Consider the following 22,961-nt stretch of genomic DNA (forward strand, 5'->3'; position numbering starts at 1 on the left):
CGCCCCTGCCCTGCCCCGCCCCATCCACTCCCTCCCACTTCCCACTCCCTGACTGCCCCCCTCAGAACCCCCAACCCCCCCCGCTCCTTGTCCCCTGACTGCCCCCTCCTGGGACCCCTGCCACTAACTGCCCCCTAGGACCTCACCCCCTATCTAAGCCTCCATGCTTCTTGTCCCCTGACTGCCCCCTCCTGAGAACCCCCCACCCTAACCGCCCCCCTAGGACCCTACCTGTCCCCTGACTGCCTCGACCCTTATCCACACCCCCACCCCATATTCACACCCCTGCCCCCAGACAGACCCCCGGGACACCCATGCCCTATCCAACTGCTCCCCGCCCCCTGACAGGACCCCCAGAACTCCTGACCCATCCAACCCCCTCTGCTCCCTGCCTGCCTCGACCCCTCTCCACACCCCTGCCCCCCTGACAGCCCCCCCCCGAACTCCTGACCCATCCAACCCCCCGTTCCTGTCCCCTGACCAGGGCCGGCTTTAGCAAGAGCCCAGGAATTGGGCTGCGCTCCGGCCGGCTTGGGGCCGGGCCGGCGCACTCAGCCGGAACCGGGGCCGGCACCCCGGGGCCCGAGCCGAGCCGGGCCGGAGCCCCTGGGGCCGGGGGTTCTTGGCCGGAACCGGTGCCGGTGCCCTGGGGCCTGGGCCGGAGCCGCTGAGGCCGGCCGGGGCCGGAGCCACTTGGCCGGGGCAAAGGGAGCCGCTCGGCCAGGGCCGGACTGGGCCGCGCCACGCCTCCACCGGAGCCCTCCTCCTCACGTCCCCCCCCCCCGCCCCAGCTTACTTGCTGCTGCCGCCCGCCTGCCCCTGCTTGTTTTCAGACTTCCCGCGAACATCTGATTCGCGGGAAGCAGGGGAGGGGGAGGAGCAGGGGTCAAAGCATTCAGGGGAGGGGAGGAGGGGGAAGACAGCCGCAGGGCTGGGGGCGTGCTAAGGCTGCAGGGGATGGGGGGAGCTGGGAAAGGACTTTGGCTGCCCAGTGGCGCTTGGCCGCTGCTTTTCGATCTATAAAATAGCCGACCGGGGGGAAATCCCGGACATTTTTAGATTTTTAGAAATCCCCCCGGACGGCTATTTATAGGCCGAAAAGCTGGACATGTCCGGGGAAATCCGGACGTATGGTAGCCCTATTCTCTACCTCAATCACCCCCAGACACCCCACAGAGCCTCCAGGGCAATAGAGACTGCAGGGTAGACAGGAGACTTCCAGGGTCATAGAAAAAAGGAAGTGTGAGGCTAGAGAGGCTAATTTCACGTCCCCCGGGTATATCTCCTCCCCCACCCCTCTCAGGAACTAAGTCTGAGCTGGGATCCTCCCACCCAGAACCAGGGTCGGATTCTCTCCTCAGGGACCAAGGCCAGTGGGAAAGTGAACAGTGGGCTCTCGTCACCAGCATCGAAAAATGTCACCTGCCCCCGTTCACAGTCCAGACAAACCCGGATCCTCCTGGGGTCCCAGCTCACAGGTAGAGGGGTGCGTGGGGAAGTGAGAGCCTGGAACTGATCCCAGCACCGCTCCACAGCCCAGATTCCCTGCTCAGGGTTAGGGCTGATCCCTCCCTTCCTCATCACAGACTCTCTGGTCACCCCTACAGCCCAGTATCCCCTATTACCCACCTCCACCCCCCAGCAATGTCTCCCCGAGGTGAATCCCTCACACCCCAGCACACAAATCTCAGTGTCAAATCTCTCAGGATTGTTGGGCAGATCCCGTCGTGTGTCTTCCCATCTCACACTTTTCCGATCCTCAGACAGGACGAGCTGGGGATGAGCCGTGTCTGGATCCAGAGTCACATTCACTGGGGAGAGAGAGAAGCAGAGCGTTAGGGGCAAAGCTCAGCCATGGGGGAGGCTGGGACCTTTTCTCACACTCCCCAGCAGCCCTGTTCTGGCTGGGACAGTCCTGGACCCCAGGGAGCTGCCTCTGCCCTAGGCACCTGAGACTGAGCAGAGATGTCACCGCGGTTCCTCAGCCTCGGCAATGGGAGCCACTTTTGCATCTTCTTATTTGGCTATCGAGTAGTGGTTCTGAAACTGTTACGGGGGTTCTTGGGAAAAAAATTCCCTAATGGCAGAGACAGCTGTCCATAGGGGCCCCAGGCAGCCCAGGGCCAGCAGCCCAGAGCATTGGGGACTTCCAAGAGCTAAGCAGATCAAAGCAAGCATGTCTATCATACTGAGGAGATTTAAACTGCAAGACTCCTTATACTAAATAAAAAGGGAGGTGGATATTTTTTGCTGTTTTTAAAATTAAATAGGCTGCTAGTGCTGTTTTTAAATTATTATGAAGAACGAGTTTAAGCTTTGTTGTAATGTGCATTGTTTGCCTGGACTGCTCAAGACCTGAATGTTTGTGTAGGAGGAACTCTTTGAGTTTGCTTCTTAAATACCTTCATGCTGTTTCACATCTGATACTCCTTGATGTAACATAGGAGCCAGAGGTGCCAGTACGGGGGGGGTGACGAGGGTCATGTGCCGCCCCCACGTCGGTGCGCCCCGCACACGGGTCCCTCCCCTTTTTTTCTGGCGGCCCCTGTGGGCCCCCCCACTTTTCCGGCGATGACCTCCAGGACCCTTGGTGCACGGGGGCTTTGCCCCCGCACCCGTTTTTTCTACTGGCGCCTCTGATGGGAGCCTTGTCTTATAACAGGCTTAATCAAAAGTGATACAAGCTACAAAAGTGAGATCTTGGAAGAGTGTTGCAATTTTCATAATGTAATAAAAATACTGTAACGATAAATAATAATTAATAAATAGTGTGTAATAAGCATGTCATAAAAACACATTTTATATTTCCAAGATCACTGCTTTTATAATTTATGCTGAGGTAAGGGGAAAAAATCTCTGGAAATATTCATTTTTAGGAGGGGGTTCACGAGACGTGACATTTCAGTGAAAGGGGTTCGCGGGTTGTTAAAGTTTGGGAACTCTGCTATAGAGGCAGCAGCTCCCTGTTCTGTACCTGGGGCTGCTTCATTCCCAGTGGCAGAGACACAGCAAAGAAGGCACAAAAAGCTTTGAATTAGGAGGATCCAGAGACGCAGGTACCAGCTTTGAACCGCAAAGGGAAGCTCCCTCCCAAAATTGCATCCTCCACTCCCAGGCCACGGAGCAGAGATGAAGATCTAGCACTGGGGAAGAGCCAATGACTCCAGGCCAGTGAGCAGGAAGCAGGAGGTGGCATTGGGTGGGGCAGCCCCTTCCCCAAACCAGAGAGAAGGGAGGGCTGCAGGTGGCAGCACTAGAGAGACACCAACTCCCCAATCCACAAAGCAGCTCCAGTGGCAGAGCCCAGCCCCGCCCAAAGGAAAGATAGGATCTGGAGAAGAGTCGGGGGCAGAGTCTCCCCCTAGGTGAAAGGGAGAGGATGTGACAGCCGTGAGGCGAGAGCTGTCTCCACTGGCACTGATTACCCCGGATTGAATATTGAAAAGGCTTGTCCATGACAATACAAATTCTCAGATCACAATTAAGGGGTTCTGGAGCTGGGCAGGGAGAATGTGTCTGGTTACTGGTGTGGGGGACAGTTGTTTTCATGGGAATTTTCTGTTAATTGAAGGAAAATCTCCCCCAGGGCTCACTCTTGGTGTGTGATCCCAGAGATCCCCCCTTCCCTGCTCTAGCTCAGGTAGCAAAGAGTCTGGAGGGGGAAAGAATCACAGAGATTAGAGCACATGGTCTCTGATTTACAACGCCAGCCCGGGGAGCTGCTTCTCTGCCCCAAGTGCCTGAGCCCAAGCAGAAATGCCCTGGCAGTTCCTCCCCCTGGCTGCTGGAAGCTGCTGTGGGGGCTGCAGAAACTGCCTCTCTCCCCCTTTCCCAGCTGCATCTCCCTTCTGGGGCTGCTCCTCAGAGGATTAGAGAGGAAGGTCTGAATCTGAAGTTGCAGGGAGGGGAGTGGGAGGAGGGAGGAAACAGATGTAAACCCAGGGTGTAGCTGTACACTGAGACCATGCTTCTCTCCCTGGCCTGGGAGAAGAGAAGGGGGTGGGGCATTGGGGAAGAACCACTGAAGACCAGAGAGTGGTAACCAGGAGGTGGCATTGGGAGGAGTAGCCCTTTCCTCAGCCCAGAGAGAAGGGAGGAGGTGGCAGCATCAGAGGGGGACTGTATCTCTAACATAGGAAGAAGGAACCAGCTCAAATGGGAGACCTCAGCCCTGCCCAGCTGAAGAGAAAGGTGGAATGCTGGTGAAGAGCAATGGGAGAGAGCCCTTCACATGGGGGAATGCAGAGGAATGTGGTAACCCTCTCCAGGGCTGGATTAACTTTTTGTGGGCCCGGCGCCAAACATATTTGTGGGTGCCCATTGGGGAAATAGGGCATGTGATGGGGAGTGGTCCGCAGAGCGAGGGGCCGGTTGGGGACAATGCAGCGCAGCAGGAGCGGCCCCACTTAGCCCAGCACAAGGGCTCTGTTTACAAACCCACGACTGCTAGATGCACACTGGCCGCCCAGCCCTGCACTGCCAGCATGCCCCTTCCACACTGCCCTCCTGCCCAGTGCCCTGCCCTTATGCCCAGCGCCTCCTCACCCAGAGACCTCCCCCACAGATCCCTATGCCCAGTGCCCCAGGACCTGCTATGCCCAACACCCCTTGCCCAGAGACCCCTCCCACTGACCTCCCATCACAACTGCACAGCACCCTGCACACCATACCCCCTACCCAGATCTCCGACTCACAGATCCCCTAGAATCATAGAATATCAGGGTGGGAAGGGACCTCAGGAGGTCATTTGGTCCAACCCTCTGCTCAAAGCAGGACCAATCCCCAACTAAATCATCCCAGCCAGGGCTTTGTCAAGCCTGACCTTAAAAACTGCTAAGGAAGGAGATTCCACCACATCCCTAGGTAACCCATTCCAGTGCTTCACCACCCTCCTAGTGAAAAAGTTTTTCCTAATATCCAACCTAAACCTCCCCCACTGCAACTTGAGACCATTACTCCTTGTTCTGGTACCACTGAGAACAGTCTAGATCCATCCTCTTTGGAACCCCCTTTCAGGTAGTTGAAAGCAGCTATCAAATCTCCCCTCATTCTTCTCTTCTGCAGACTAAATAATCCCAGTTCCCTCAGCCTCTCCTCATAAGTCATGTGCTCCAGCCCCCAATCATTTTTGTTGCCCTCCGCTGGACTCTTTCCAATTTTTCCACATCCTTCTTGTAGTGTGGGGCCCAAAGCTGGACACAGTACTCCAGATGAGGCCTCACCAATGCCGAATAGAGTGGAATGATCATGTCCCTCGATCTGCTGGCAATGCTCCTACTTATACAATGCTCCCTACTGTCCAGCATCCCCTTCACAGTCCCACCATCACAGCTGTACAGTGACCCATATTCCTGAGGGAATTCTGCATCAAATTCTGTGCATAATATTTTAAAATTCTGCAAATTTTTTTTACAATAAATAAAAGTGGACGCTCCACCATGGCAGTGGGGAGCACAGGCCACTGGCTGCATGGAGGTGGGAGATCACCCTGCAGCGTCCTCCACCCCCCCCGGGACAGGGACTTGGCAGTCAGGCTGCACCTGACCCCGACACAGCAAAAGGGCCAGGCCTGCCACAGAAACACCCTGGGGCCCTGCCCCTTCTGTGCCAGGCACACCAGATGTGGGCAGGAAGACTCAGCCTGGCAGCAGGATCCAAGTGCAGAGGGACTTAGTGTGGGGGGATCCAGATGGGGGTAAGAGGGTTCAGTGGGGGGCAGTCTGGGTGCAGGCAGCTCAGTGGGAGATCTGGATTCACAGGGAGGTGCCAGGTGCAGGGGCAATGGGAGTCTGCAGGGGGGACCATGTGAAAATGGTTGGAGCTCAGCGGGGGTGGAGGGTCTGGGTGCAGTGGGGGTCGAGTTCATTTGGGTGGGGATCTAGGTGTAGGTGGTTGGGGCTCATCGGGGTGGTACAGATGCAGGGGAGGTGGGGCTTGTCAGGGTGAGGGTTCGATGGGCCTGCTTAACAGGGGAGCCCCAGCTGCTGCCAAGGGGATCTGCATGCTGGGCCCCTGCTTCCCCATCCCCTTCTCTTCCCCATCCCATGCCCCTTCCCCACCGCTCCATCTCCTCCCCATCCCACCCCCTTTCTTCCCCCCTGCCTCTTCCCCCTGCCCCCACTTCCTCTATCCCCTTCTCTTCCCCATCCCCCTTCCCCACTGCTCCATCTCCTCCCCATCCCACCCCATTCCCTTCCTTCCCCACTACCTCTTTCCCCCTGCCCCCGCTTTCCCCATCCCCTTCTCTTCCCCATCTCATGCCCCTTCCCCACCGCTCCATCTCCTCCCCATCCCACCCCCTTCCTTCCCCACTGCCTCTTTCCCTCTGCCCCTGCTTCCCCTATCCCCTTCTCTTCCCCATCCCATGCCCTTCCCCACTGCTCCATCTCCTCCCCATCCCACCCCCTTCCTTCCCCACTGCCTCTTTCCCCCTGCCCCTGCCCCCGCTTCCCCATCCCCTTCTCTTTCCCATCCCATGCCCCTTCCCCACTGCTCCATCCCCTCCCCAGGCTTGGGGGGCAGGGGGAAACTGCACCCCAGCATGAGCCGGTGGAGCGGGCTGGGGTCGGGTCGCTCCAGTTCGTGCCACCCAGTGATTGCAGGGTGGGCCCGACCCCGCACTCATGGGGTGGCAGGAAGTAGAGTGACCCGGCCTCAGCGGAGCGGACTTTGGGGGAGGGGGGAACTGACCCCCCCCCAGCACTCACCAGCAGTGCGGAGCGGGCTGGGTCGCTCCACTTTCCGCCGGCCAGTGAGAGCAGGGCATGCCCAACCCCTGCAGCAGTCCCCAGGAGGTTACTCGGGGGAAGGAGCAGAACAGGGGTGGGGCTGGGGTGGAGCAGGGGTGGGAAAAGGTGGGGCAGGGGAGGAGCAGGGGCAGCTTTCCTGGCTGGCTCAGCCGGCCGGGGGATCGGGATGGCCGGGGCCCCTTCTGACTCTGGGCCCGGCACCATGACATCATTGGTGCCATGGTAAACCCGGTACTGACCCTCTCACCTGAATATTTCAAAGGTACATGGACATGTATGGAAATGCCAGGGTGAGCATTAAGGATGTTCATTGGTCAGTGAGAGTGTTTCTGTTCATCGATGTGTGCATGGACTCAGTGCTATTGTTGGTGTCAGGATTGTTTGTGTGACTTCATCTTGGGATCTCCTCAGTATTTCATGTTTGTGTTTTTAATGTTTAGGGTTGTGTGTCATGGTCAGTGCTGGTTTGGTTTGTGCCTTTAGCTATTTGTTTATAAAACTGTTTTCATAACATTTTTTCTTTTAAATTAAAGTTCGGTAAGTTTAGCTACAAGTTCCTGTTCTCACAGGATTTTTCTCTTCATTGAATGGTAATCTCCAAAATCTCACCTGGTCTGTATGATCCCAGGGATTTCCCTCTCCTTGACTCTACTTCAGAGGGCAGCACGTCTGGAGCGGGAAAGGATAAAAGAGATGAGATTTCATGTTGTCATATTTATACCGACATCCCCACTCTTAACTGTCATATCTCTGTTTTAATTATCAAAGAGAAACAGTTTGAGACAGAGACACCCCCAGATCTGTCTTTAAAAAGCTAATCTGAAACATTCTATTTTCTCTTTCATTCAGCCATCGCAAATCAACAGAACCAGCATCCATTAAGTTCAAAGCCATCCAAGGAGATATAATGTGGAAGACAGATTTCCTGTTCCCTCATTCTCCAGACCCCAGTTGGTTTGTCTCATTCTCCTTTTGCATTTTGTCATAAATTAGACAGATCTTCCAAAGATTTTAGCATGAATGTAAGTTTACACACTTTGGTCAGTTTGAGATCTGGAATGCTGAGTCTTTTCAAGGCCCTAATCCTGCATTGTAAGCTTTTTGTGTCTATTTACTCAGTATCTGTACAGAGCTCAGCACAGTGGGGCTCTCGTCCTTCATAGACAAATACAAATAACAAAATTCTTTACAGATGTGGAAATTGAGGCAGGGAGAGGATTGGCTCAATGGGCCTGATTCACCCCTGCACTGGTAAAGAGACAGAAGGGAAGCAATTTGTGGGTCTCCTATTCTTGGCTTCAGGAGCTAGCGCAGACCTTGGGATAGGCTATAGAAGTCCTGAGGTCTAGCTACAGTTGCACCCCTGTTTCACTGGCCCCTATATGGCTTTGACAGGAGCAGAGTATAAGAGGCACAAATTTACCCTGGCCACACTCCTCTGTCCCTACTCCACCCCTCTCTCCTCTGCCCTGCCCTCAACAACTCCACTTTCCCCGCTCTCCCAGGAACACTCCTCCTGCCTATGTAACCCACACCTGCTTGGTGTGGTGCTCTGTCTCCCTCTAGTGGCATCTAGACCATCTAGAGATTGGTGAATCTGCTACAGTCATGTGGCTTTTAGCTCATCCAATAGAGGCTCATACACTCAGCTTGAGAAATCCCAGGTTTGATCCCATTGACCAGGGTCAGTCAACATTACACCTGCAGCTGCTGTGGAGTAGGCACAAGAGGCTCCTGTGCTGGAGGGATTCTCCAAGGTGTGCACCTTCCCTACAACCCCTTTGACCCTCACAACCTGCCAGAGCACAATGACAGACTGGGTCCACATTTCACAAGTGCCTTGAATTTAGGGTCTAAATTTTGGGTGCCAACCTTTAGGCACTTGGAGTCTGGTTCTCAGTGGCATTGGGCACCTGCAGATCCTACTGACTCCAGCTGCAGCTGTGGATGCTAAACAGCGCTGGAGCGCATGCCCTGAAGTTCTGTAGTTGGGAGAGAGAAACTGAGGTATCCTAAATTTTGCTGTATTTTTACATTAATGATTGTACCAAAGCTGATCGAGTGAATCAATGTGAGAAATCCTCATGCCTGGGCTTCTGCGATGTCATCTGCTTAGTCTGTCTACTTTCCACTTTTTATTACATAGATACATAACCTAATTATGACCAAAGGGCCAGAGCCCATCTCCTCCCACAGCCTCAGAGACACACCCTCATTTCCCCTCCTAGATCCCTTCTTGGTACCTTTGAACTTCCTCAGAGTCTCCGTTACAGCAATATTTTTCTGGGCAAAATCCTTGAGTCTCTTTTCCAGCTCAGGAGAAATCTCCACTGGCTGCTGGAACATCCCCTTCTCACACCTGGAGAGAGAAAGAATTTCACGTTATTACATTTCATTTACTAACTCACTATAATTCCTTGCTACAGGAAGTTGGTGCTCTAAGGTGCCTGGAATTAAAATTCCTCCACTTCCCCCAGCCTCAGAGCTGGTGCAGAACAGGCCATGGCAGTACAACCTTCCCCCCAAAGGTCCCATTCATATTCTTCAACTCTGGCCTGGACAGAGCAGATCTGATGATAAAAGAGGAATCAAGTTTTGATGGCCAGTTCTCTCCTTGGCCTCCATGCACTAATACTGGTATGTTCCCATCTCTCTTGTGTGCATAGTGTTATGGGATCTTTCTTCAGGAACTAGACTGAGACCTCAGTTCCCCCCAAACCAGCTCATTCCACACAGGTCTCCAAAGAGTCCTCAGGTGGTAAAGACTCTTGAGCACTGCTGACTGGTGCATGCTTTTACCCAGTGCCCTGGGGGTGAAAGAACCATATTCCATCCCCAGAATCCTGAGGCAGCCTGTCCCCCACTAGAAAACATTTCAGATAAATGTTCCCCACTGAATAGATCATTCTAGAGGCTTGTATAACAGGATTTGAACCTCAGGATTAAGTTCATCAGAGAGTTTAGTATCCAAATGTGACCCTGCACCACACATTTTGCTGTAGAGCCCTGGGGAGATGTGGTGTTAATATGGTCTCCAAGCCCTTTCCCAACATCATAAAGCACAAGGGGGAGTGATTGAGAACCACATACCTGCTCAAGGTGCTTTTGAAATCCTAGAGGGGAGAGAGACAGAAAAACAATCTCAGTACCACCTGCCACATTCTGGGGAAGCCAGAGAAGGGATTTTGCAGATATGGGGGAAAGAGGCACTGCCCTGGCCTCAGGGCCATGCACTGGCTGAGCTAATGTCATCTCTAACATAAATGAGTCTGTAACTCTTCAAAGAACAATAGGAATTCACATGTCAGCAATGCACACACTGAATTACACTGTGATCTCTGACAGCTGGACTCCTGTGCCCATGATTCAGGAGCGGTCCTGTCCCTGTGTTGGGATCTGGGATGTTTCTAACATAGTCTCACCTGCAGGAATTCACTGGCTGGCTTCTGACACTTCCCCTCCAGCTCATTGATCAGTTCACTGAGACGGGAAATCTCCTCAGAGAATTTAGAGATATTTTCATTCTGTATCTTCACAATCTCCTTGTTCAGCTTCTCCAGCTGGGCCAGCAGGAGTTGCTCTTGTTCCTCCAGGAACTGCCGCAGTTGCTGAAATTCAGACACAATCTTCTGCCTCTCAGTTTGCGTCTGTATCTGTTTAAAAAAAAAAAAAAAAAAGGGGCAGGCAAGGGACATAGTCTAGGATCCTTTCACAGAGTGCTGAGTGTGCAGGAGAGAGAATTTTTTTTGCAAACTCTAAGACGTCTGATACTTGACTATTCCCTGGGGTTTCTAGGGAGAGGATTTTCTAACACCTTCCTATTTGGCCCTGATACCTCTTAATGGGATGTTTCCATGTCTGACATGGTCAGAGCACTGTGTTATCAGAGGCCTGTGCCTATCGTGATCCAGAGCAGCAGAAGGCAGAACTCAGCACTACATTGACAGAGATGCTGGAGAGACTGTGGGAAATGACTGCAGACTTGGGCAGACAACTCTGCATGAGACATAGTCAGTTCCCCCCTGGGAGGAATTTTGTGAAAGCCACAAGGGCTAGAAATTAACTCATTAATTGGAATGGGAGCTTAGATTCTGCAGAATAAGATGTTGTCCTGCTCAAGAGAGAGGGTTTCTAAGGCCCTGTCTATGTATGTGTGTGCACAGACATGAATCAAACACAGCAATCTGTGATCATGAAGAAACAGAAAGAAGCCCACCTTCCCCGAGGCCACAGAGGAATCTGTCTCCAAACAGACCTCCCACTGCAAGTCCCTGCAGGTTAATAACAATGGACACCTACCAGATACTCCTGGAATTGCTCCTCTCCAGTCACTTTAAATCCCAGGAGCTTTTCTCTCTCTTTCCTTAGCGTCCTCAAACGGGCCTGGATCTTTTCCTGAAGGAACAGAAATGATATGGTTGTTTATATTTTGAGGGCTGAGAGTGTTTGCAGCGGGGTGGGTTGAGTTGTTTTTCCACCAGAGACGCTGTAGGTGACTGTTGGCCCTACTAGGTATATGACAGCAGGAACACCAAGGAGATTAAACTAATTGAGACTGGGAGTGTTTTATATTCAGTCTTTGGAATTATTTGTCCTCTTTTCCCCTTGAGTTAAACCAGCAGGAAACTGGAGTCACATGGTGGTGAATCAATAAACCCATTTTTGAGACAGTTTAACTTACAAAGTGATAAAAATCCAAGAAGGCATCAGGGCTAGAAATACGGGCTGGGATACTCAAAGGAGCCCAACTCCCATTGAACTTCAGCCCTGAACTTCTGGGGATGGCACTGGTTGGACAGAACTGGTCTAAGCATTAGGACAAACTGCATTAGCCATGCTGATTTGTGTTAGGAATAGTTGGGGTTTGACGAAGTGTGGTCCTAAACACTCTCATTTGTAATGCCTTCTGGGTAGCTAGCCTCCAAAGCAAAGTGCCCAGAAGCAGTGGATTTTGGAAGAATCCAAAAGGCTGCATGGTGGGACTAATGGAACCACCTTGGTTGGTCTTCCCACATACACAATAAAACAGCTTAGACTGACACAGGTCAGCACCACCCAGTCGTCAGTTCTGCTGAAATTCAGTCTAATCCCAATGGTATTTGGCATGGACCTATGCTATCTGGAGCCCTTTTGTGTGTGGACTCAAGGTCCACACAGTATTTAGGTCAGTGAACCCCACTAGTGCAGGTTGGCACCTGGGTTTAACCACTCAGGGAGCAGGAATTCAGAATCCCAGTGGGAAACCTCAGTATTCTAATGAACTTGGGACCTTTCTCAAGGGTTCTTTATGGCCTTTATTAATTACAGCCTGGTGGTTAGGGCACTGGTCTGGGACTTAGGAGATGTGGGGTATCTTCCTGGGTCTGCTGCTGGGTGACCCTGGGCAAGTCACTGCCCATCTCTGTGCTTCTGTTTCCCCTTCCCACCCTTTGTCTTGTCTATTTAGTCTAAAAATTCCTCAGTGAAAGCCTCATTGTGTTTTGTGATGCCAGATCTTTTTTGAGGTCTATAGTGGATACTGTGATGCAAATAATATTAACAATAATAAATATTGTGATACTGTGACACTGGGCCCGCGAGGGTTAAACAACCAGCAGGCTAAATGACCCAAATTCAACCTTTAAAGAGATACTAGAAAAATATAGAAATGGTAATCAGGGCCATTTCTTGTGGATAGTTATCAAAGCCATGTTAGTAGACCAGAGTGTTTGAAATGTAAGTCTGTATTGTTAGAGAATTAGAAGTAAATACTAACTATATTTGTCTGTGCTTACCTTTATCTGTTAAAAGCTTCACAATATGATATTATTAGCTGGTGGATACAAAACTTCTTTTCCTGGCTGTTACTATGATCTACAGCAGAGGCTAACAGAAGGAGTTTGCCTGGGAGCTGTCCGAGAGGAGGTACGCTAAGTGCTGCATTAGGGGGGCTGTGTTGGTGAGTATCTGAGTGTCTGTTGCTGGGACAGTTTGTCAGTTTGACCGTGTGCTTGATTGCTTGCTTGTTTGTTTGAAAAGTGTGAATTGGGAGTGCTTTGTTCCAGGTGGGCCTTGAGTGGGCCTGACTGGTATATAAGGGCAGTCAGCAGCGAACCAGCTGAGCGGCGAACAGCAGAGGCTAACAGAGGGAGTTCGCCTGGGGAGAGCTCACTGAGGCTTTCATCTGCAGGTTTCTCTGACTAGGTACTGCAACAGCTGAGGAAGCTCTTAAGAGGAAGGTGATATGGAAGGTGAGCGATCAGCTGTTGTAACCTGCACAGGTTGTGCCATGTTTGTCTTTCTTCCACAGGACAGAAGCGACTTTGTCTGTACAAAGTGCAAGCTGGTCTCCATATTGGAAGAGAAGGTTCGAGGTCTGGAGAAACGAGTATCGACTCTGCGTTGCATAAGGGAAAATGAAGATTTCCTGGACAGACGTCAGGAGATGCTTCTACGGCCACAATGTTCTGAAGATTCAGAGCAAGCGCAGCAGGGACAGACGGATGATGAAGAAGTTTGGCAGCATGTGACCTCCAGAAGGAGAAAGAGGAGCGTCCATGTACCAGCAATGGAGATACAGGTGAGCAATCGTTTCCATGTTCTCTCTACAGGTACTAATGCGGAGAGTGGAGTAGATGACCCATCTGACGGAAGGGAGCAGAAGGAGACTCCACCGATTGGAAGGCAAAAGATGCACTGTCCTAGGGATGGGGGTTCCACGACCACCACTCCCAAGAGGAGGAGGAGGGTGGTGGTGGTCGGGGACTCCCTCCTCAGGGGGACTGAGTCATCTATCTGCCGCCCCGACCGGGAAAACCGAGAGGTCTGCTGCTTGCCAGGAGCTAGGATACACGATGTGACGGAGAGACTGCTGAGACTCATCAAGCCCTCGGATCGCTACCCCTTCCTGCTTCTCCACGTGGGCACCAATGATACTGCCAAGAATGACCTTGAGCGGATCACTGCAGACTACGTGGCTCTGGGAAGAAGGATAAAGGAGTTTGAGGCGCAAGTTGTGTTCTCGTCCATCCTTCCTGTGCAAGGAAAAGGCCTGGGTAGAGACCGTCGAATCGTGGAAGTCAACGAATGGCTACGCAGGTGGTTTCGGAGAGAAGGCTTTGGATTCTTCGACCATGGGATGGTGTTCCAAGAAGGAGGAGTGCTGGGCAGGGATGGGCTCCACCTAACAAAGAGAGGGAAGAGCATCTTCGCCAGCAGGCTGGCTAACCTAGTGAGGAGGGCTTTAAACTAGGTTCACCGGGGGAAGGAGACCAAAGCCCTGAGGTAAGTGGGGAAATGGGATCCTGGGAGGAAGCACAAGCAGGAGAGCGCAAGAGGGGAGGACCCCTGTCTCATACTGAGAAAGAGGGACGATCGATGAGTTATCTTAAGTGCCTATACACAAATGCAAGAAGCCTGGGAAACAAGCAGGGAGAACTGGAAGTCCTGGCACAGTCAGGGAACTATGATGCGATTGGAATAACAGAGACTTGGTGGGATAACTCACATGACTGGAGTACTATCGTGGATGGATATAAACTGTTCAGGAAGGACAGGCAGGGCAGAAAAGGTGGGGGAGTTGCGTTGTATGTAAGAGAGGAGTATGACTGCTCAGAGCTCCGGTATGAAACTGCAGAAAAACCTGAGTGTCTCTGGATAAAGTTGAGAAGTGTGAGCAACAAGGGTGATGTCGTGGTCGGAGTCTGCTATAGACCACCAGACCAGGGGGATGAGGTGGACGAGGCTTTCTTCTGGCAACTAGCAGAAGTTGCTAGATCGCAGGCCCTGGTTCTCATGGGAGACTTTAATCACCCTGATATCTGCTGGGAGAGCAATACAGCGGTGCACAGACAATCCAGGAAGTTTTTGGAAAGTGTAGGGGACAATTTCCTGGTGCAAGTGCTGGAGGAACCAACTAGGGGCAGAGCTTTTCTTGACCTGCTGCTCAAACAGGGAAGAATTAGTAGGGGAAGCAAAAGTGGATGGGAACCTGGGAGGCAGTGACCATGAGATGGTCGAGTTCAGGATTCTGACACAAGGAAGAAAGGAGAGCAGCAGAATACGGACCCTGGACTTCAGAAAAGCAGACTTTGACTCCCTCAGGGAACAGATGGGCAGGATCCCCTGGGAGAATAACATGAAGGGCAAAGGGGTCCAGGAGAGCTGGCTGTATTTTAAAGAATCCTTATTGCGGTTGCAGGAACAAACCATCCCGATGTGTAGAAAGAACAGTAAATATGGCAGGCGACCAGCTTGGCTAAACAGTGAAATCCTTGCTGATCTTAAACGCAAAAAAGAAGTTTACAAGAAGTGGAAGATTGGACAAATGACCAGGGAGAAGTATAAAAATATTGCTCAGGCATGCAGGAGTGAAATCAGGAAGGCCAAATCACACTTGGAGTTGCAGCTAGCAAGAGATGTTAAGAGTAACAAGAAGGGTTTCTTCAGGTATGTTAGCAACAAGAAGAAAGTCAAGGAAAGTGTGGGACCCTTACTGAATGAGGGAGGCAACCTAGTGACTGAGGATGTGGAAAAAGCTAATGTACTCAATGATTTTTTTGCCTCTGTCTTCACAAACAAGGTCAGCTCCCAGACTGCTGCACTGGGCAGCACAATATGGGGAGAAGGTGACCAGCCCTCTGTGGAGAAAGAAGTGGTTTGGGACTATTTAGAAAAACTGGACGTGCACAAGTCCATGGGGCCGGATGCGCTGCATCCGAGGGTGCTAAAGGAGTTGGCAGATGAGATTGCAGAGCCATTAGCCATTATTTTTGAAAACTCATGGCGATCAGGGGAGGTCCCGGATGACTGGAAAAAGGCTAATGTAGTGCCCATCTTTAAAAAAGGGAAGAAGGAGGATGCGGGGAACTACAGGCCAGTCAGCCTCACCTCAGTCCCTGGAAAAATCATGGAGCAGGTCCTCAAGGAATCAATTATGAAACACTTAGAGGAGAGGAAAGTGATCAGGAACAGTCAGCATGGATTCACCAAGGGCAAGTCATGCCTGACTAACCTAATTGCCTTCTATGATGAGATAACTGGGTCTGTGGATGAGGGGAAAGCAGTGGATGTGTTATTCCTTGACTTTAGCAAAGCTTTTGATACGGTCTCCCACAGTATTCTTGCTGCCAAGTTAAAGAAGTATGGGCTGGATGAATGGACTGTAAGGTGGCTAGAAAGCTGGCTAGATCATCGGGCTCAACGGGTAGTGATCAATGGCTCCATGTCTAGTTGGCAGCCAGTTTCAAGCAGAGTGCCCCAAGGGTCGGTCCTGGGGCCGGTTTTGTTTAATATCTTTATTAATGATCTGGAGGATGGAGTGGACTGCACTCTCAGCAAGTTTGCCGATGACACTAAACTAGGAGGCGTGGTAGATACACTAGAGGGTAGGGATCGGATACAGAGGGACCTAGACAAATTAGAGGATTGGGCCAAAAGAAACCTGATGAGGTTCAACAAGGACAAGTGCAGAGTCCTGCACTTAGGACGGAAGAATCCCATGCACAGCTACAGACTAGGGACCGAATGGCTGGGTAGCAGTTCTGCAGAAAAGGACCTAGGGGTCACAGTGGACGAGAAGCTGGATATGAGTCAACAGTGTGCTCTTGTTGCCAAGAAGGCTAACGGCATTTTGGGCTGTATAAGTAGGGGCATTGCCAGCAGATCGAGGGACGTGATCATTCCCCTTTATTCGACATTGGTGAGGCCTCATCTTGAGTACTGTGTCCAGTTTTGGGCCCCACACTACAATAAGGATGTGGAAAAATTGGTAAGAGTCCAGCGGAGGGCAACAAAAATGATTAGGGGTCTGGAGTGCATGACTTATGAGGAGAGGCTGAGGGAACTGGGATTGTTTAGTCTCCAGAAGAGAAGAATGAGGGGGGATTTGATAGCAGCCTACAACTACCTGAAGGGGAGTTCCAAAGAGGATGGAACTCGGTTGTTCTCAATGGTGGCAGATGACAGAACAAGGAGCAATGGTCTCAAGTTGCAGTGGGGGAGGTCTAGGTTGGATATTAGGAAACACTATTTCACTAGGAGGGTGGTGAAGCACTGGAATGCGTTACCTAGGGAGGTGGTGGAGTCTCCTTCCTTGGAGGTTTTTAAGGCCCGGCTTGACAAAGCCCTGGCTGGGATGATTTAGTTGGGAATTGGTCCTGCTTTGAGCAGGGGGTTGGACTAGATGACCTCCTGAGGTCCCTTCCAACCCTGATATTCTATGATTCTATTGAGTCACAGATCAAAGGGATGGGGCCTCGGGGTGCAGTGCAGGCGGGGCCATGGCCCAAGCATCTGCGCTCTCAAAGGCAGCAGGTCAGCAGCTGTTTGGGGAGGCTTAACCTCCCCTGGCCTATTATACCCGCCACCCATGCATTTAGATGAAAATTGGGTGTAATAACATCATTGTCTTTATTTCTCTTTAAAGTTTGTAGCAAACTACCTTTGAATAGTTAATAGCCTTATGCTAATCAATGCAACTAATTACCTGTGTACACATAGGAAATGGGAGGTTTTACGTCAAAGGACAATGCACATTACTTATTCTTCACCCAAGGAATCCCTGCTGGGTTAACTGCTATCAAGAGGCTATGGTAGCCTGCCAGAGATCTATAAAAGACTCTAGGGCCCCAATCCTTTCATCTCAAGTCTGCTTGGACTTTACCATGGGAAGTTTTGAGTTGCAAGACTGAGCTACAGCTACAGCCTGGCTTACCCTGCTATTTCTCATGGAAGAATTTAAACACTCTACACAGGGATTGGCTATTGAACTATAACCTTTGGAACTGATTCTGAAAGAACTTTTTATAAGTCAACAGCTCACCACCTCTACTATGGCTAGGTCTACACTACGGGGGGTGGGGGGTCGACCTAAGATACGCAACTTCAGCTACGTGAATAGCGTAGCTGAAGTTGCGTATTTTAGGTCGACTTACCTGGCTGTGAGGACGGCGGCGAGTCGACCGCTGCTGCGCCGCCGTCGACTCCGCTTCCGCCTCTTGCTGCGGTGGATTTCCGGAGTCGACGGCAGAGCGATCAGGGATCGATTTTATCACATCTTCACTAGACGCAATAAGTCGATCCCCAATAGATCGATTGCTACCTGCCGATCCGGCGGGTAGTGAAGATGTGCCCTGAAACTGACCTAGGAACATCTGCATGTATAATGATCTTTAATCACAACACTCTGTCTCTTTTCTTTTTCAATTAATCTTAGATTAGTTAATAAGAATTGGCTATAAGGGTGTATTTGGGTAAGATCTGAAATATTCATTGACCTGGTGGGTGATGTGTCTGATCCCTTGGGATTGGTAGAAGTTTCTTATACGATGAATAAGATCTTCAGTGATCCTCATTATATTTGACTTGGGTGTCTGGGTGGGAGCCCAAGGCTGGATTGCTTTAAGGGAACTGTATTTTTGGCTTCTGGGTAACCACTAAGATATCGTAGAAGCTGTTTTGTTGCTGGATTGGTAAATCTAATTATTAGAAATAACCACTAGTTTTGAGGATCGTCTGCCCCATTCTTTGCAGTTTGCCCTGATTAAGCAATCTCAGTGAGGTTCCCCCAACAACCGCGGTCACAGATACAAATCAGTAATAACAACAACAGCTTGTAACATCCCATTCTCCACTCTGAAGGCAACTCTCTCACATAGATTGCAGCTCATGTGATTTAAACCTCACTGGTCATTTAACAGTTCCAGTTGGGCTGTAAGATTCCTTATCTCACCAGTAGGAACTGGTTTCAAAATTGCTTCAAAGCTTCCCAGAGAAATGTTTCCCACATCTGTGATCTTTAATGCCTTTGTTTTTGTCTCTTTTGCCACCTTGCCCTGTACATTTCTTTTCATATAATTTTTCATACAGTGAAGGCTTTACAGAGCTGAATGATGCAGTTACATCAATAGCTGTGGAAGAGAGAACTTAAATGTGACCTCCAAGTTGTGATGAAATTAACCAGTAATTAAAATCCTATTAGAATGAATTAGACTGGACAGTGATTACCTACCTTGTACTCCTGGGCAGCCTCCTCTATGGGAACCACAGTGTGAGCTTTGTGCATCCGGGATCTGTCACACACCAAACAGATGGGGGTTTGATCCTCTTCACAGAACAGTTTGAGAGGCTCCTGGTGTTCCACACACACTCTCTCCCCTCCTGCATCCTTCATTACCTGTAAATTCAGTTGTTTGACTATTTTTAGGACATTTGCCAACTGCCTGTTTGGCCTGAGGTTTCTCTGTTGCACAGTTTCTCTGCACTGGGGGCAGGAGGCGGCTGTATCGGATCCCTCCCAGCACTGGGTGATGCAGGCTCGACAGAAATTGTGTCCGCAGTCTATAATCACTGGGTCTTTAAAATCCTCCAGACAGATGGGACAAGTAGCTTCATACTGGAGACTTCCCACGGGGTTCTCTGAAGCCATGGCTCCCTCTTGACAGTGTAACAGGGTTAGTTTCACTTTTATGAGCTCAGAAATATGCCCAGCCTGCAACAATAACTGGGTGTTTCCCTTCCTGGAACTGACTCATGCTGTTTGCTGAGCTGGAAAGAGCCAGTTATTGACATTCCAGCCTTCGAGGCTTTTGTGAAAAATGTACCAATAAGGCTCTGATTCTGCAACCAACCCCTCTGCTGATGGGTCTCTGGAGCTTTACCTGGGCATCAGTGCCCAGCTGTAATGCTGAGCTTGCAGGAGCAGGGTTTGTTTGTCTAAGGAGTGATACTAAAGTCACAAGTTAAAATCTGGGTTAAGTTGGAATCAGTGTTTCACAGGCCTGATTCTCATTTACACTAAGGCCTGATCTACTTTTGAAAATTAGGTTATCATAACTACATCACTCAGGGGTGTGGAAAAGCCGATCTAAGACCCCATGTCCCCTTAGCCCCCTAGGATGATGGAAGAATTTTCCCCATCAACCTAGCTAGCACCTCTTGGGGAGTTGGATTACCTACACTGATGGGAGAATTCCTCCTGTTGGCATAAGTAGTGTGTACACTGAAATGCTGCAGCAGCACTGCTGTGCCACTGTAGCATTTTAAGTGTAGACAAGCCCTACGGCTACTTTCGCAGTGTAAAGGGGCTGATGTGTAGTGTGGCTGATGTGATTAGGTCCACACTATCAGAGGTTCGTTCACCTGCACATCTACCAATGTGAGATATGCCATCATGTGCCAGCAATGCCCCTCTGCCATGTACATTGGCCAAACCGAACAGTCTCTACGTAAAAGAATAAATAGACACAAATCAGACTTCAAGAATTATAACATTCAAAAACCAGTTGGAGAACACTTCAACCTCCCTGGCCACTCGATTACAGACCTAAAAGTCGCAATATTACAAAAAAACACTTCAAAAACAGACTCCAACGAGAGACTGCTGAATTGGAATTAATTTGCAAATTGGACACCATTAAATTAGGCTTGAATAAAGACTGGGAGTGGATGGGCCATTACACAAAGTAAAACTATTTCCCCATGTTCCCCCTACCCCACCACCACCACAGTTCCTCACACCTCCTTGTCAGTTGCTGGAAATGGGCCATTTTCATTACCACTACAAACAGTTCTTTTTTTCTCTCCTGCTGATAATAGCTCACCTTAACTGATCACTCTCCTTATAGTGTGTATGGTAACACCCGTTGTTTCATGTTCTCTGTGTATATATATATATATATATCTTCCTACTGTATTTTCCACAGCATGCATCCGATGAAGTGGGCTGTAGCCCATCAAAGCTTATGCTCAAATACATTTGTTAGTCTCTAAGGTGCCACAAGTACTCCTGTTCTTTTTGCAAATACAGACTAACACGGCTGCAACTCTGAAACTTGTTACTTATGTCAAGCATTTCTTAAGCCTGTGGCCTAGAATGGCTAAACTGACATCTTACAGGCCTCAGGCTGTAGGCCTTGCATTTCAGCCCTATACTTAATACGTACTTATCCCTTCTGATTACTGATCAGTCTTATACTTCTATAATCTCAACATCTTAAATCTATTCAGCATACAATGATTATATATGACATGTTAGTTAATCATAACATCACACAATAAATGAACAATAAACTAAAATAATTGGCTACATCTCCCCCCCCCACCCGACATGATGAGTATTATACCTGATAAAAAGAACCCTGTCACATACATATTAGATGACAGTACACAGCCATCATTAGTATACTAATAGGCAGCAAACATCATTGGTATGATGTTCAAATTCTTATATGCAACTTAAATCTATGCTTAAAACTTCTATGTAATTTAAATCTACGTGTAACTTTATTATTCTATACTCATTATGGATTAGTTCTTTTTCTAGGGATCATTTTTACATGATAATCAATTATTTCTCTTGGCATTGGTACATAATTTCCCCCCCCCTTATAACATAAGGCAAAAATAGTACCTATAGTGAAGATATTATGGACAGCAATTCATTTTTTCCATTCAGTTTTCATCCCTCTAGGAGCAGTAAATACCTTATGTGAGTGGCTACCATCCAAAATTTCGTACAGTGCTTGGTCTGCCTTATTCATGATATTACTAAATGTGAACATTTTTTTCTAATAATTGTTTTAACTATAAAGTTAATGTCGGTATATATGCATGAAACACTGGAGTACTTTCTTTAATAAGATCCTGATAATTTAGATGGCTAAGAATAACAGTTTCATTTTCAAAAATAGGTACCAGAGATATCATTGTGTGCCCAATGATTGTAGAACTTGTGGTTTAAAACAAACGTTTGGATTTATGACCACACATCTACATTGGCCATAACAGAATTATTTGTGATTAGTTACTACACAATATTGTCCTTTTCCATCATGGGCCCCCGATTCTGTAGGAGATCTCTATTTGGTTAGTTGCACTGGGCGTGATACCAGTGTTGCATTGCCATTGGTACCTTTTTAGCTGGCCACATAGTGGAGTTAACACATCACACCTACAGATCCATTGATGCCCCTTTTGAGAGCAACAAGCCATCTGTGGGACTTTTCATGTTTGGGCATTGTAATGATACACCATTAATGGAAGTACTTGCATTTGTTCCCTGTAGATATTGTTTTCTAGGTGATCCATGGAATGGACAGCAATTAATTGTTTAAATAAACCCTTATTTGGATCAAACACGAGTAATGATAATGTGAACGAGACATACAAGGATTATGAAATGTCCCAAGTTTTTCTTAAATAACATGGGTCATGATTTGGATCTGGTGTTACAGATCCCAAGTTTCTAATTGCCACAAATGATAATTTTTTTTACATTTAGTTTGCCTTTTTATTTTCTCTCCTCCATGTTTTTGAATACAATGTGGGCAATACCAATTCAAAATTTGTTGATCTCTGATTAATTCTGGTACTTCTTTCAGTTTTAAGAATTATAAGGTATTATTAATAGTGTTTATTACATATTCACCATATACTGAACAAATAATTTCTTTTCCAAAATAGTGATTTTTTCTGATTATTATTATATTTCATCAATTGATTAAACTTATTTTGAGTTTCATTAAACAATTTGATTATTTCATGCATATTATACACCATAAATGATTTTTCAGTTGCTAAACCATAAATTCCCTTTAACATCAGGTTAATTTGTTAACATCTTTCTGAATCACATAATTGATATGCTTTTTGATTCTTTCAATATTAACCTTATTCCAAATTGACATTACTGTGCCAAATAAACCTGTGATACTATTCAAAACTCCAAAAGGATTAGTTCCTTGTTTTCTTCTTGAAACAGAAATGTTAGTTTGTTACCTGAATTGATAATATTCTGTACTCGTTGATAAGCGGTAACCTGATCTACGAGGAGTACTGAAAAAAAAAAAAAAAGATGCAACCTTAGTATTCTTACAGTAACTGAATTTACTTATTTGCCAAGTAGCTACATTTAACACAACAGGGATATGAATAAATTGTACTTAATTCCTCTGGTATAGGTGTAGCAGTGAGACGACTAGCAAGGCCATCTTGTGGAACTGGACCTTCCATAGGATGATGTGAATCATAGTTCTTTTCCACTACTATTGCCTGTGCCTTTACTTTAAAATATTTATGACTTTTATACTACCCAAAGACTTAATTTGGATACAAGCTTCATATTTTCCTTCATTTTCATAACCTAGGTTATATATGGTCAATGCTACATCTTTTTTTTTTTTTTAACTGAGCTTTGACATTTGATTTTGTTTTTCATGATTCATATGGGATTCC

The 22,961-nt window shown here is 48.5% G+C and overlaps 1 protein-coding gene across 1 annotated transcript; it reads right to left on the reverse strand.

The window, feature by feature from the left end:
• Positions 1-1,299: 1,299 nt before the first annotated feature.
• LOC135887685 (zinc finger protein RFP-like) lies at positions 1,300-19,155 on the reverse strand. The gene is made up of 7 exons (XM_065415412.1): positions 18,739-19,155; positions 11,049-11,144; positions 10,172-10,402; positions 9,840-9,862; positions 8,993-9,108; positions 7,359-7,418; positions 1,300-1,811 (listed from the first exon to the last, which is right to left on the reverse strand). The coding sequence occupies exons 1-7, from the start codon at positions 19,153-19,155 to the stop codon at positions 1,300-1,302; spliced, it is 1,455 nt and encodes a 484-aa protein (XP_065271484.1).
• Positions 19,156-22,961: the final 3,806 nt, after the last annotated feature.

Source organism: Emys orbicularis, chromosome 13 (assembly GCF_028017835.1).
Source record: "Emys orbicularis isolate rEmyOrb1 chromosome 13, rEmyOrb1.hap1, whole genome shotgun sequence".
In the NCBI taxonomy this organism is placed as follows: domain Eukaryota; kingdom Metazoa; phylum Chordata; order Testudines; family Emydidae; genus Emys; species Emys orbicularis.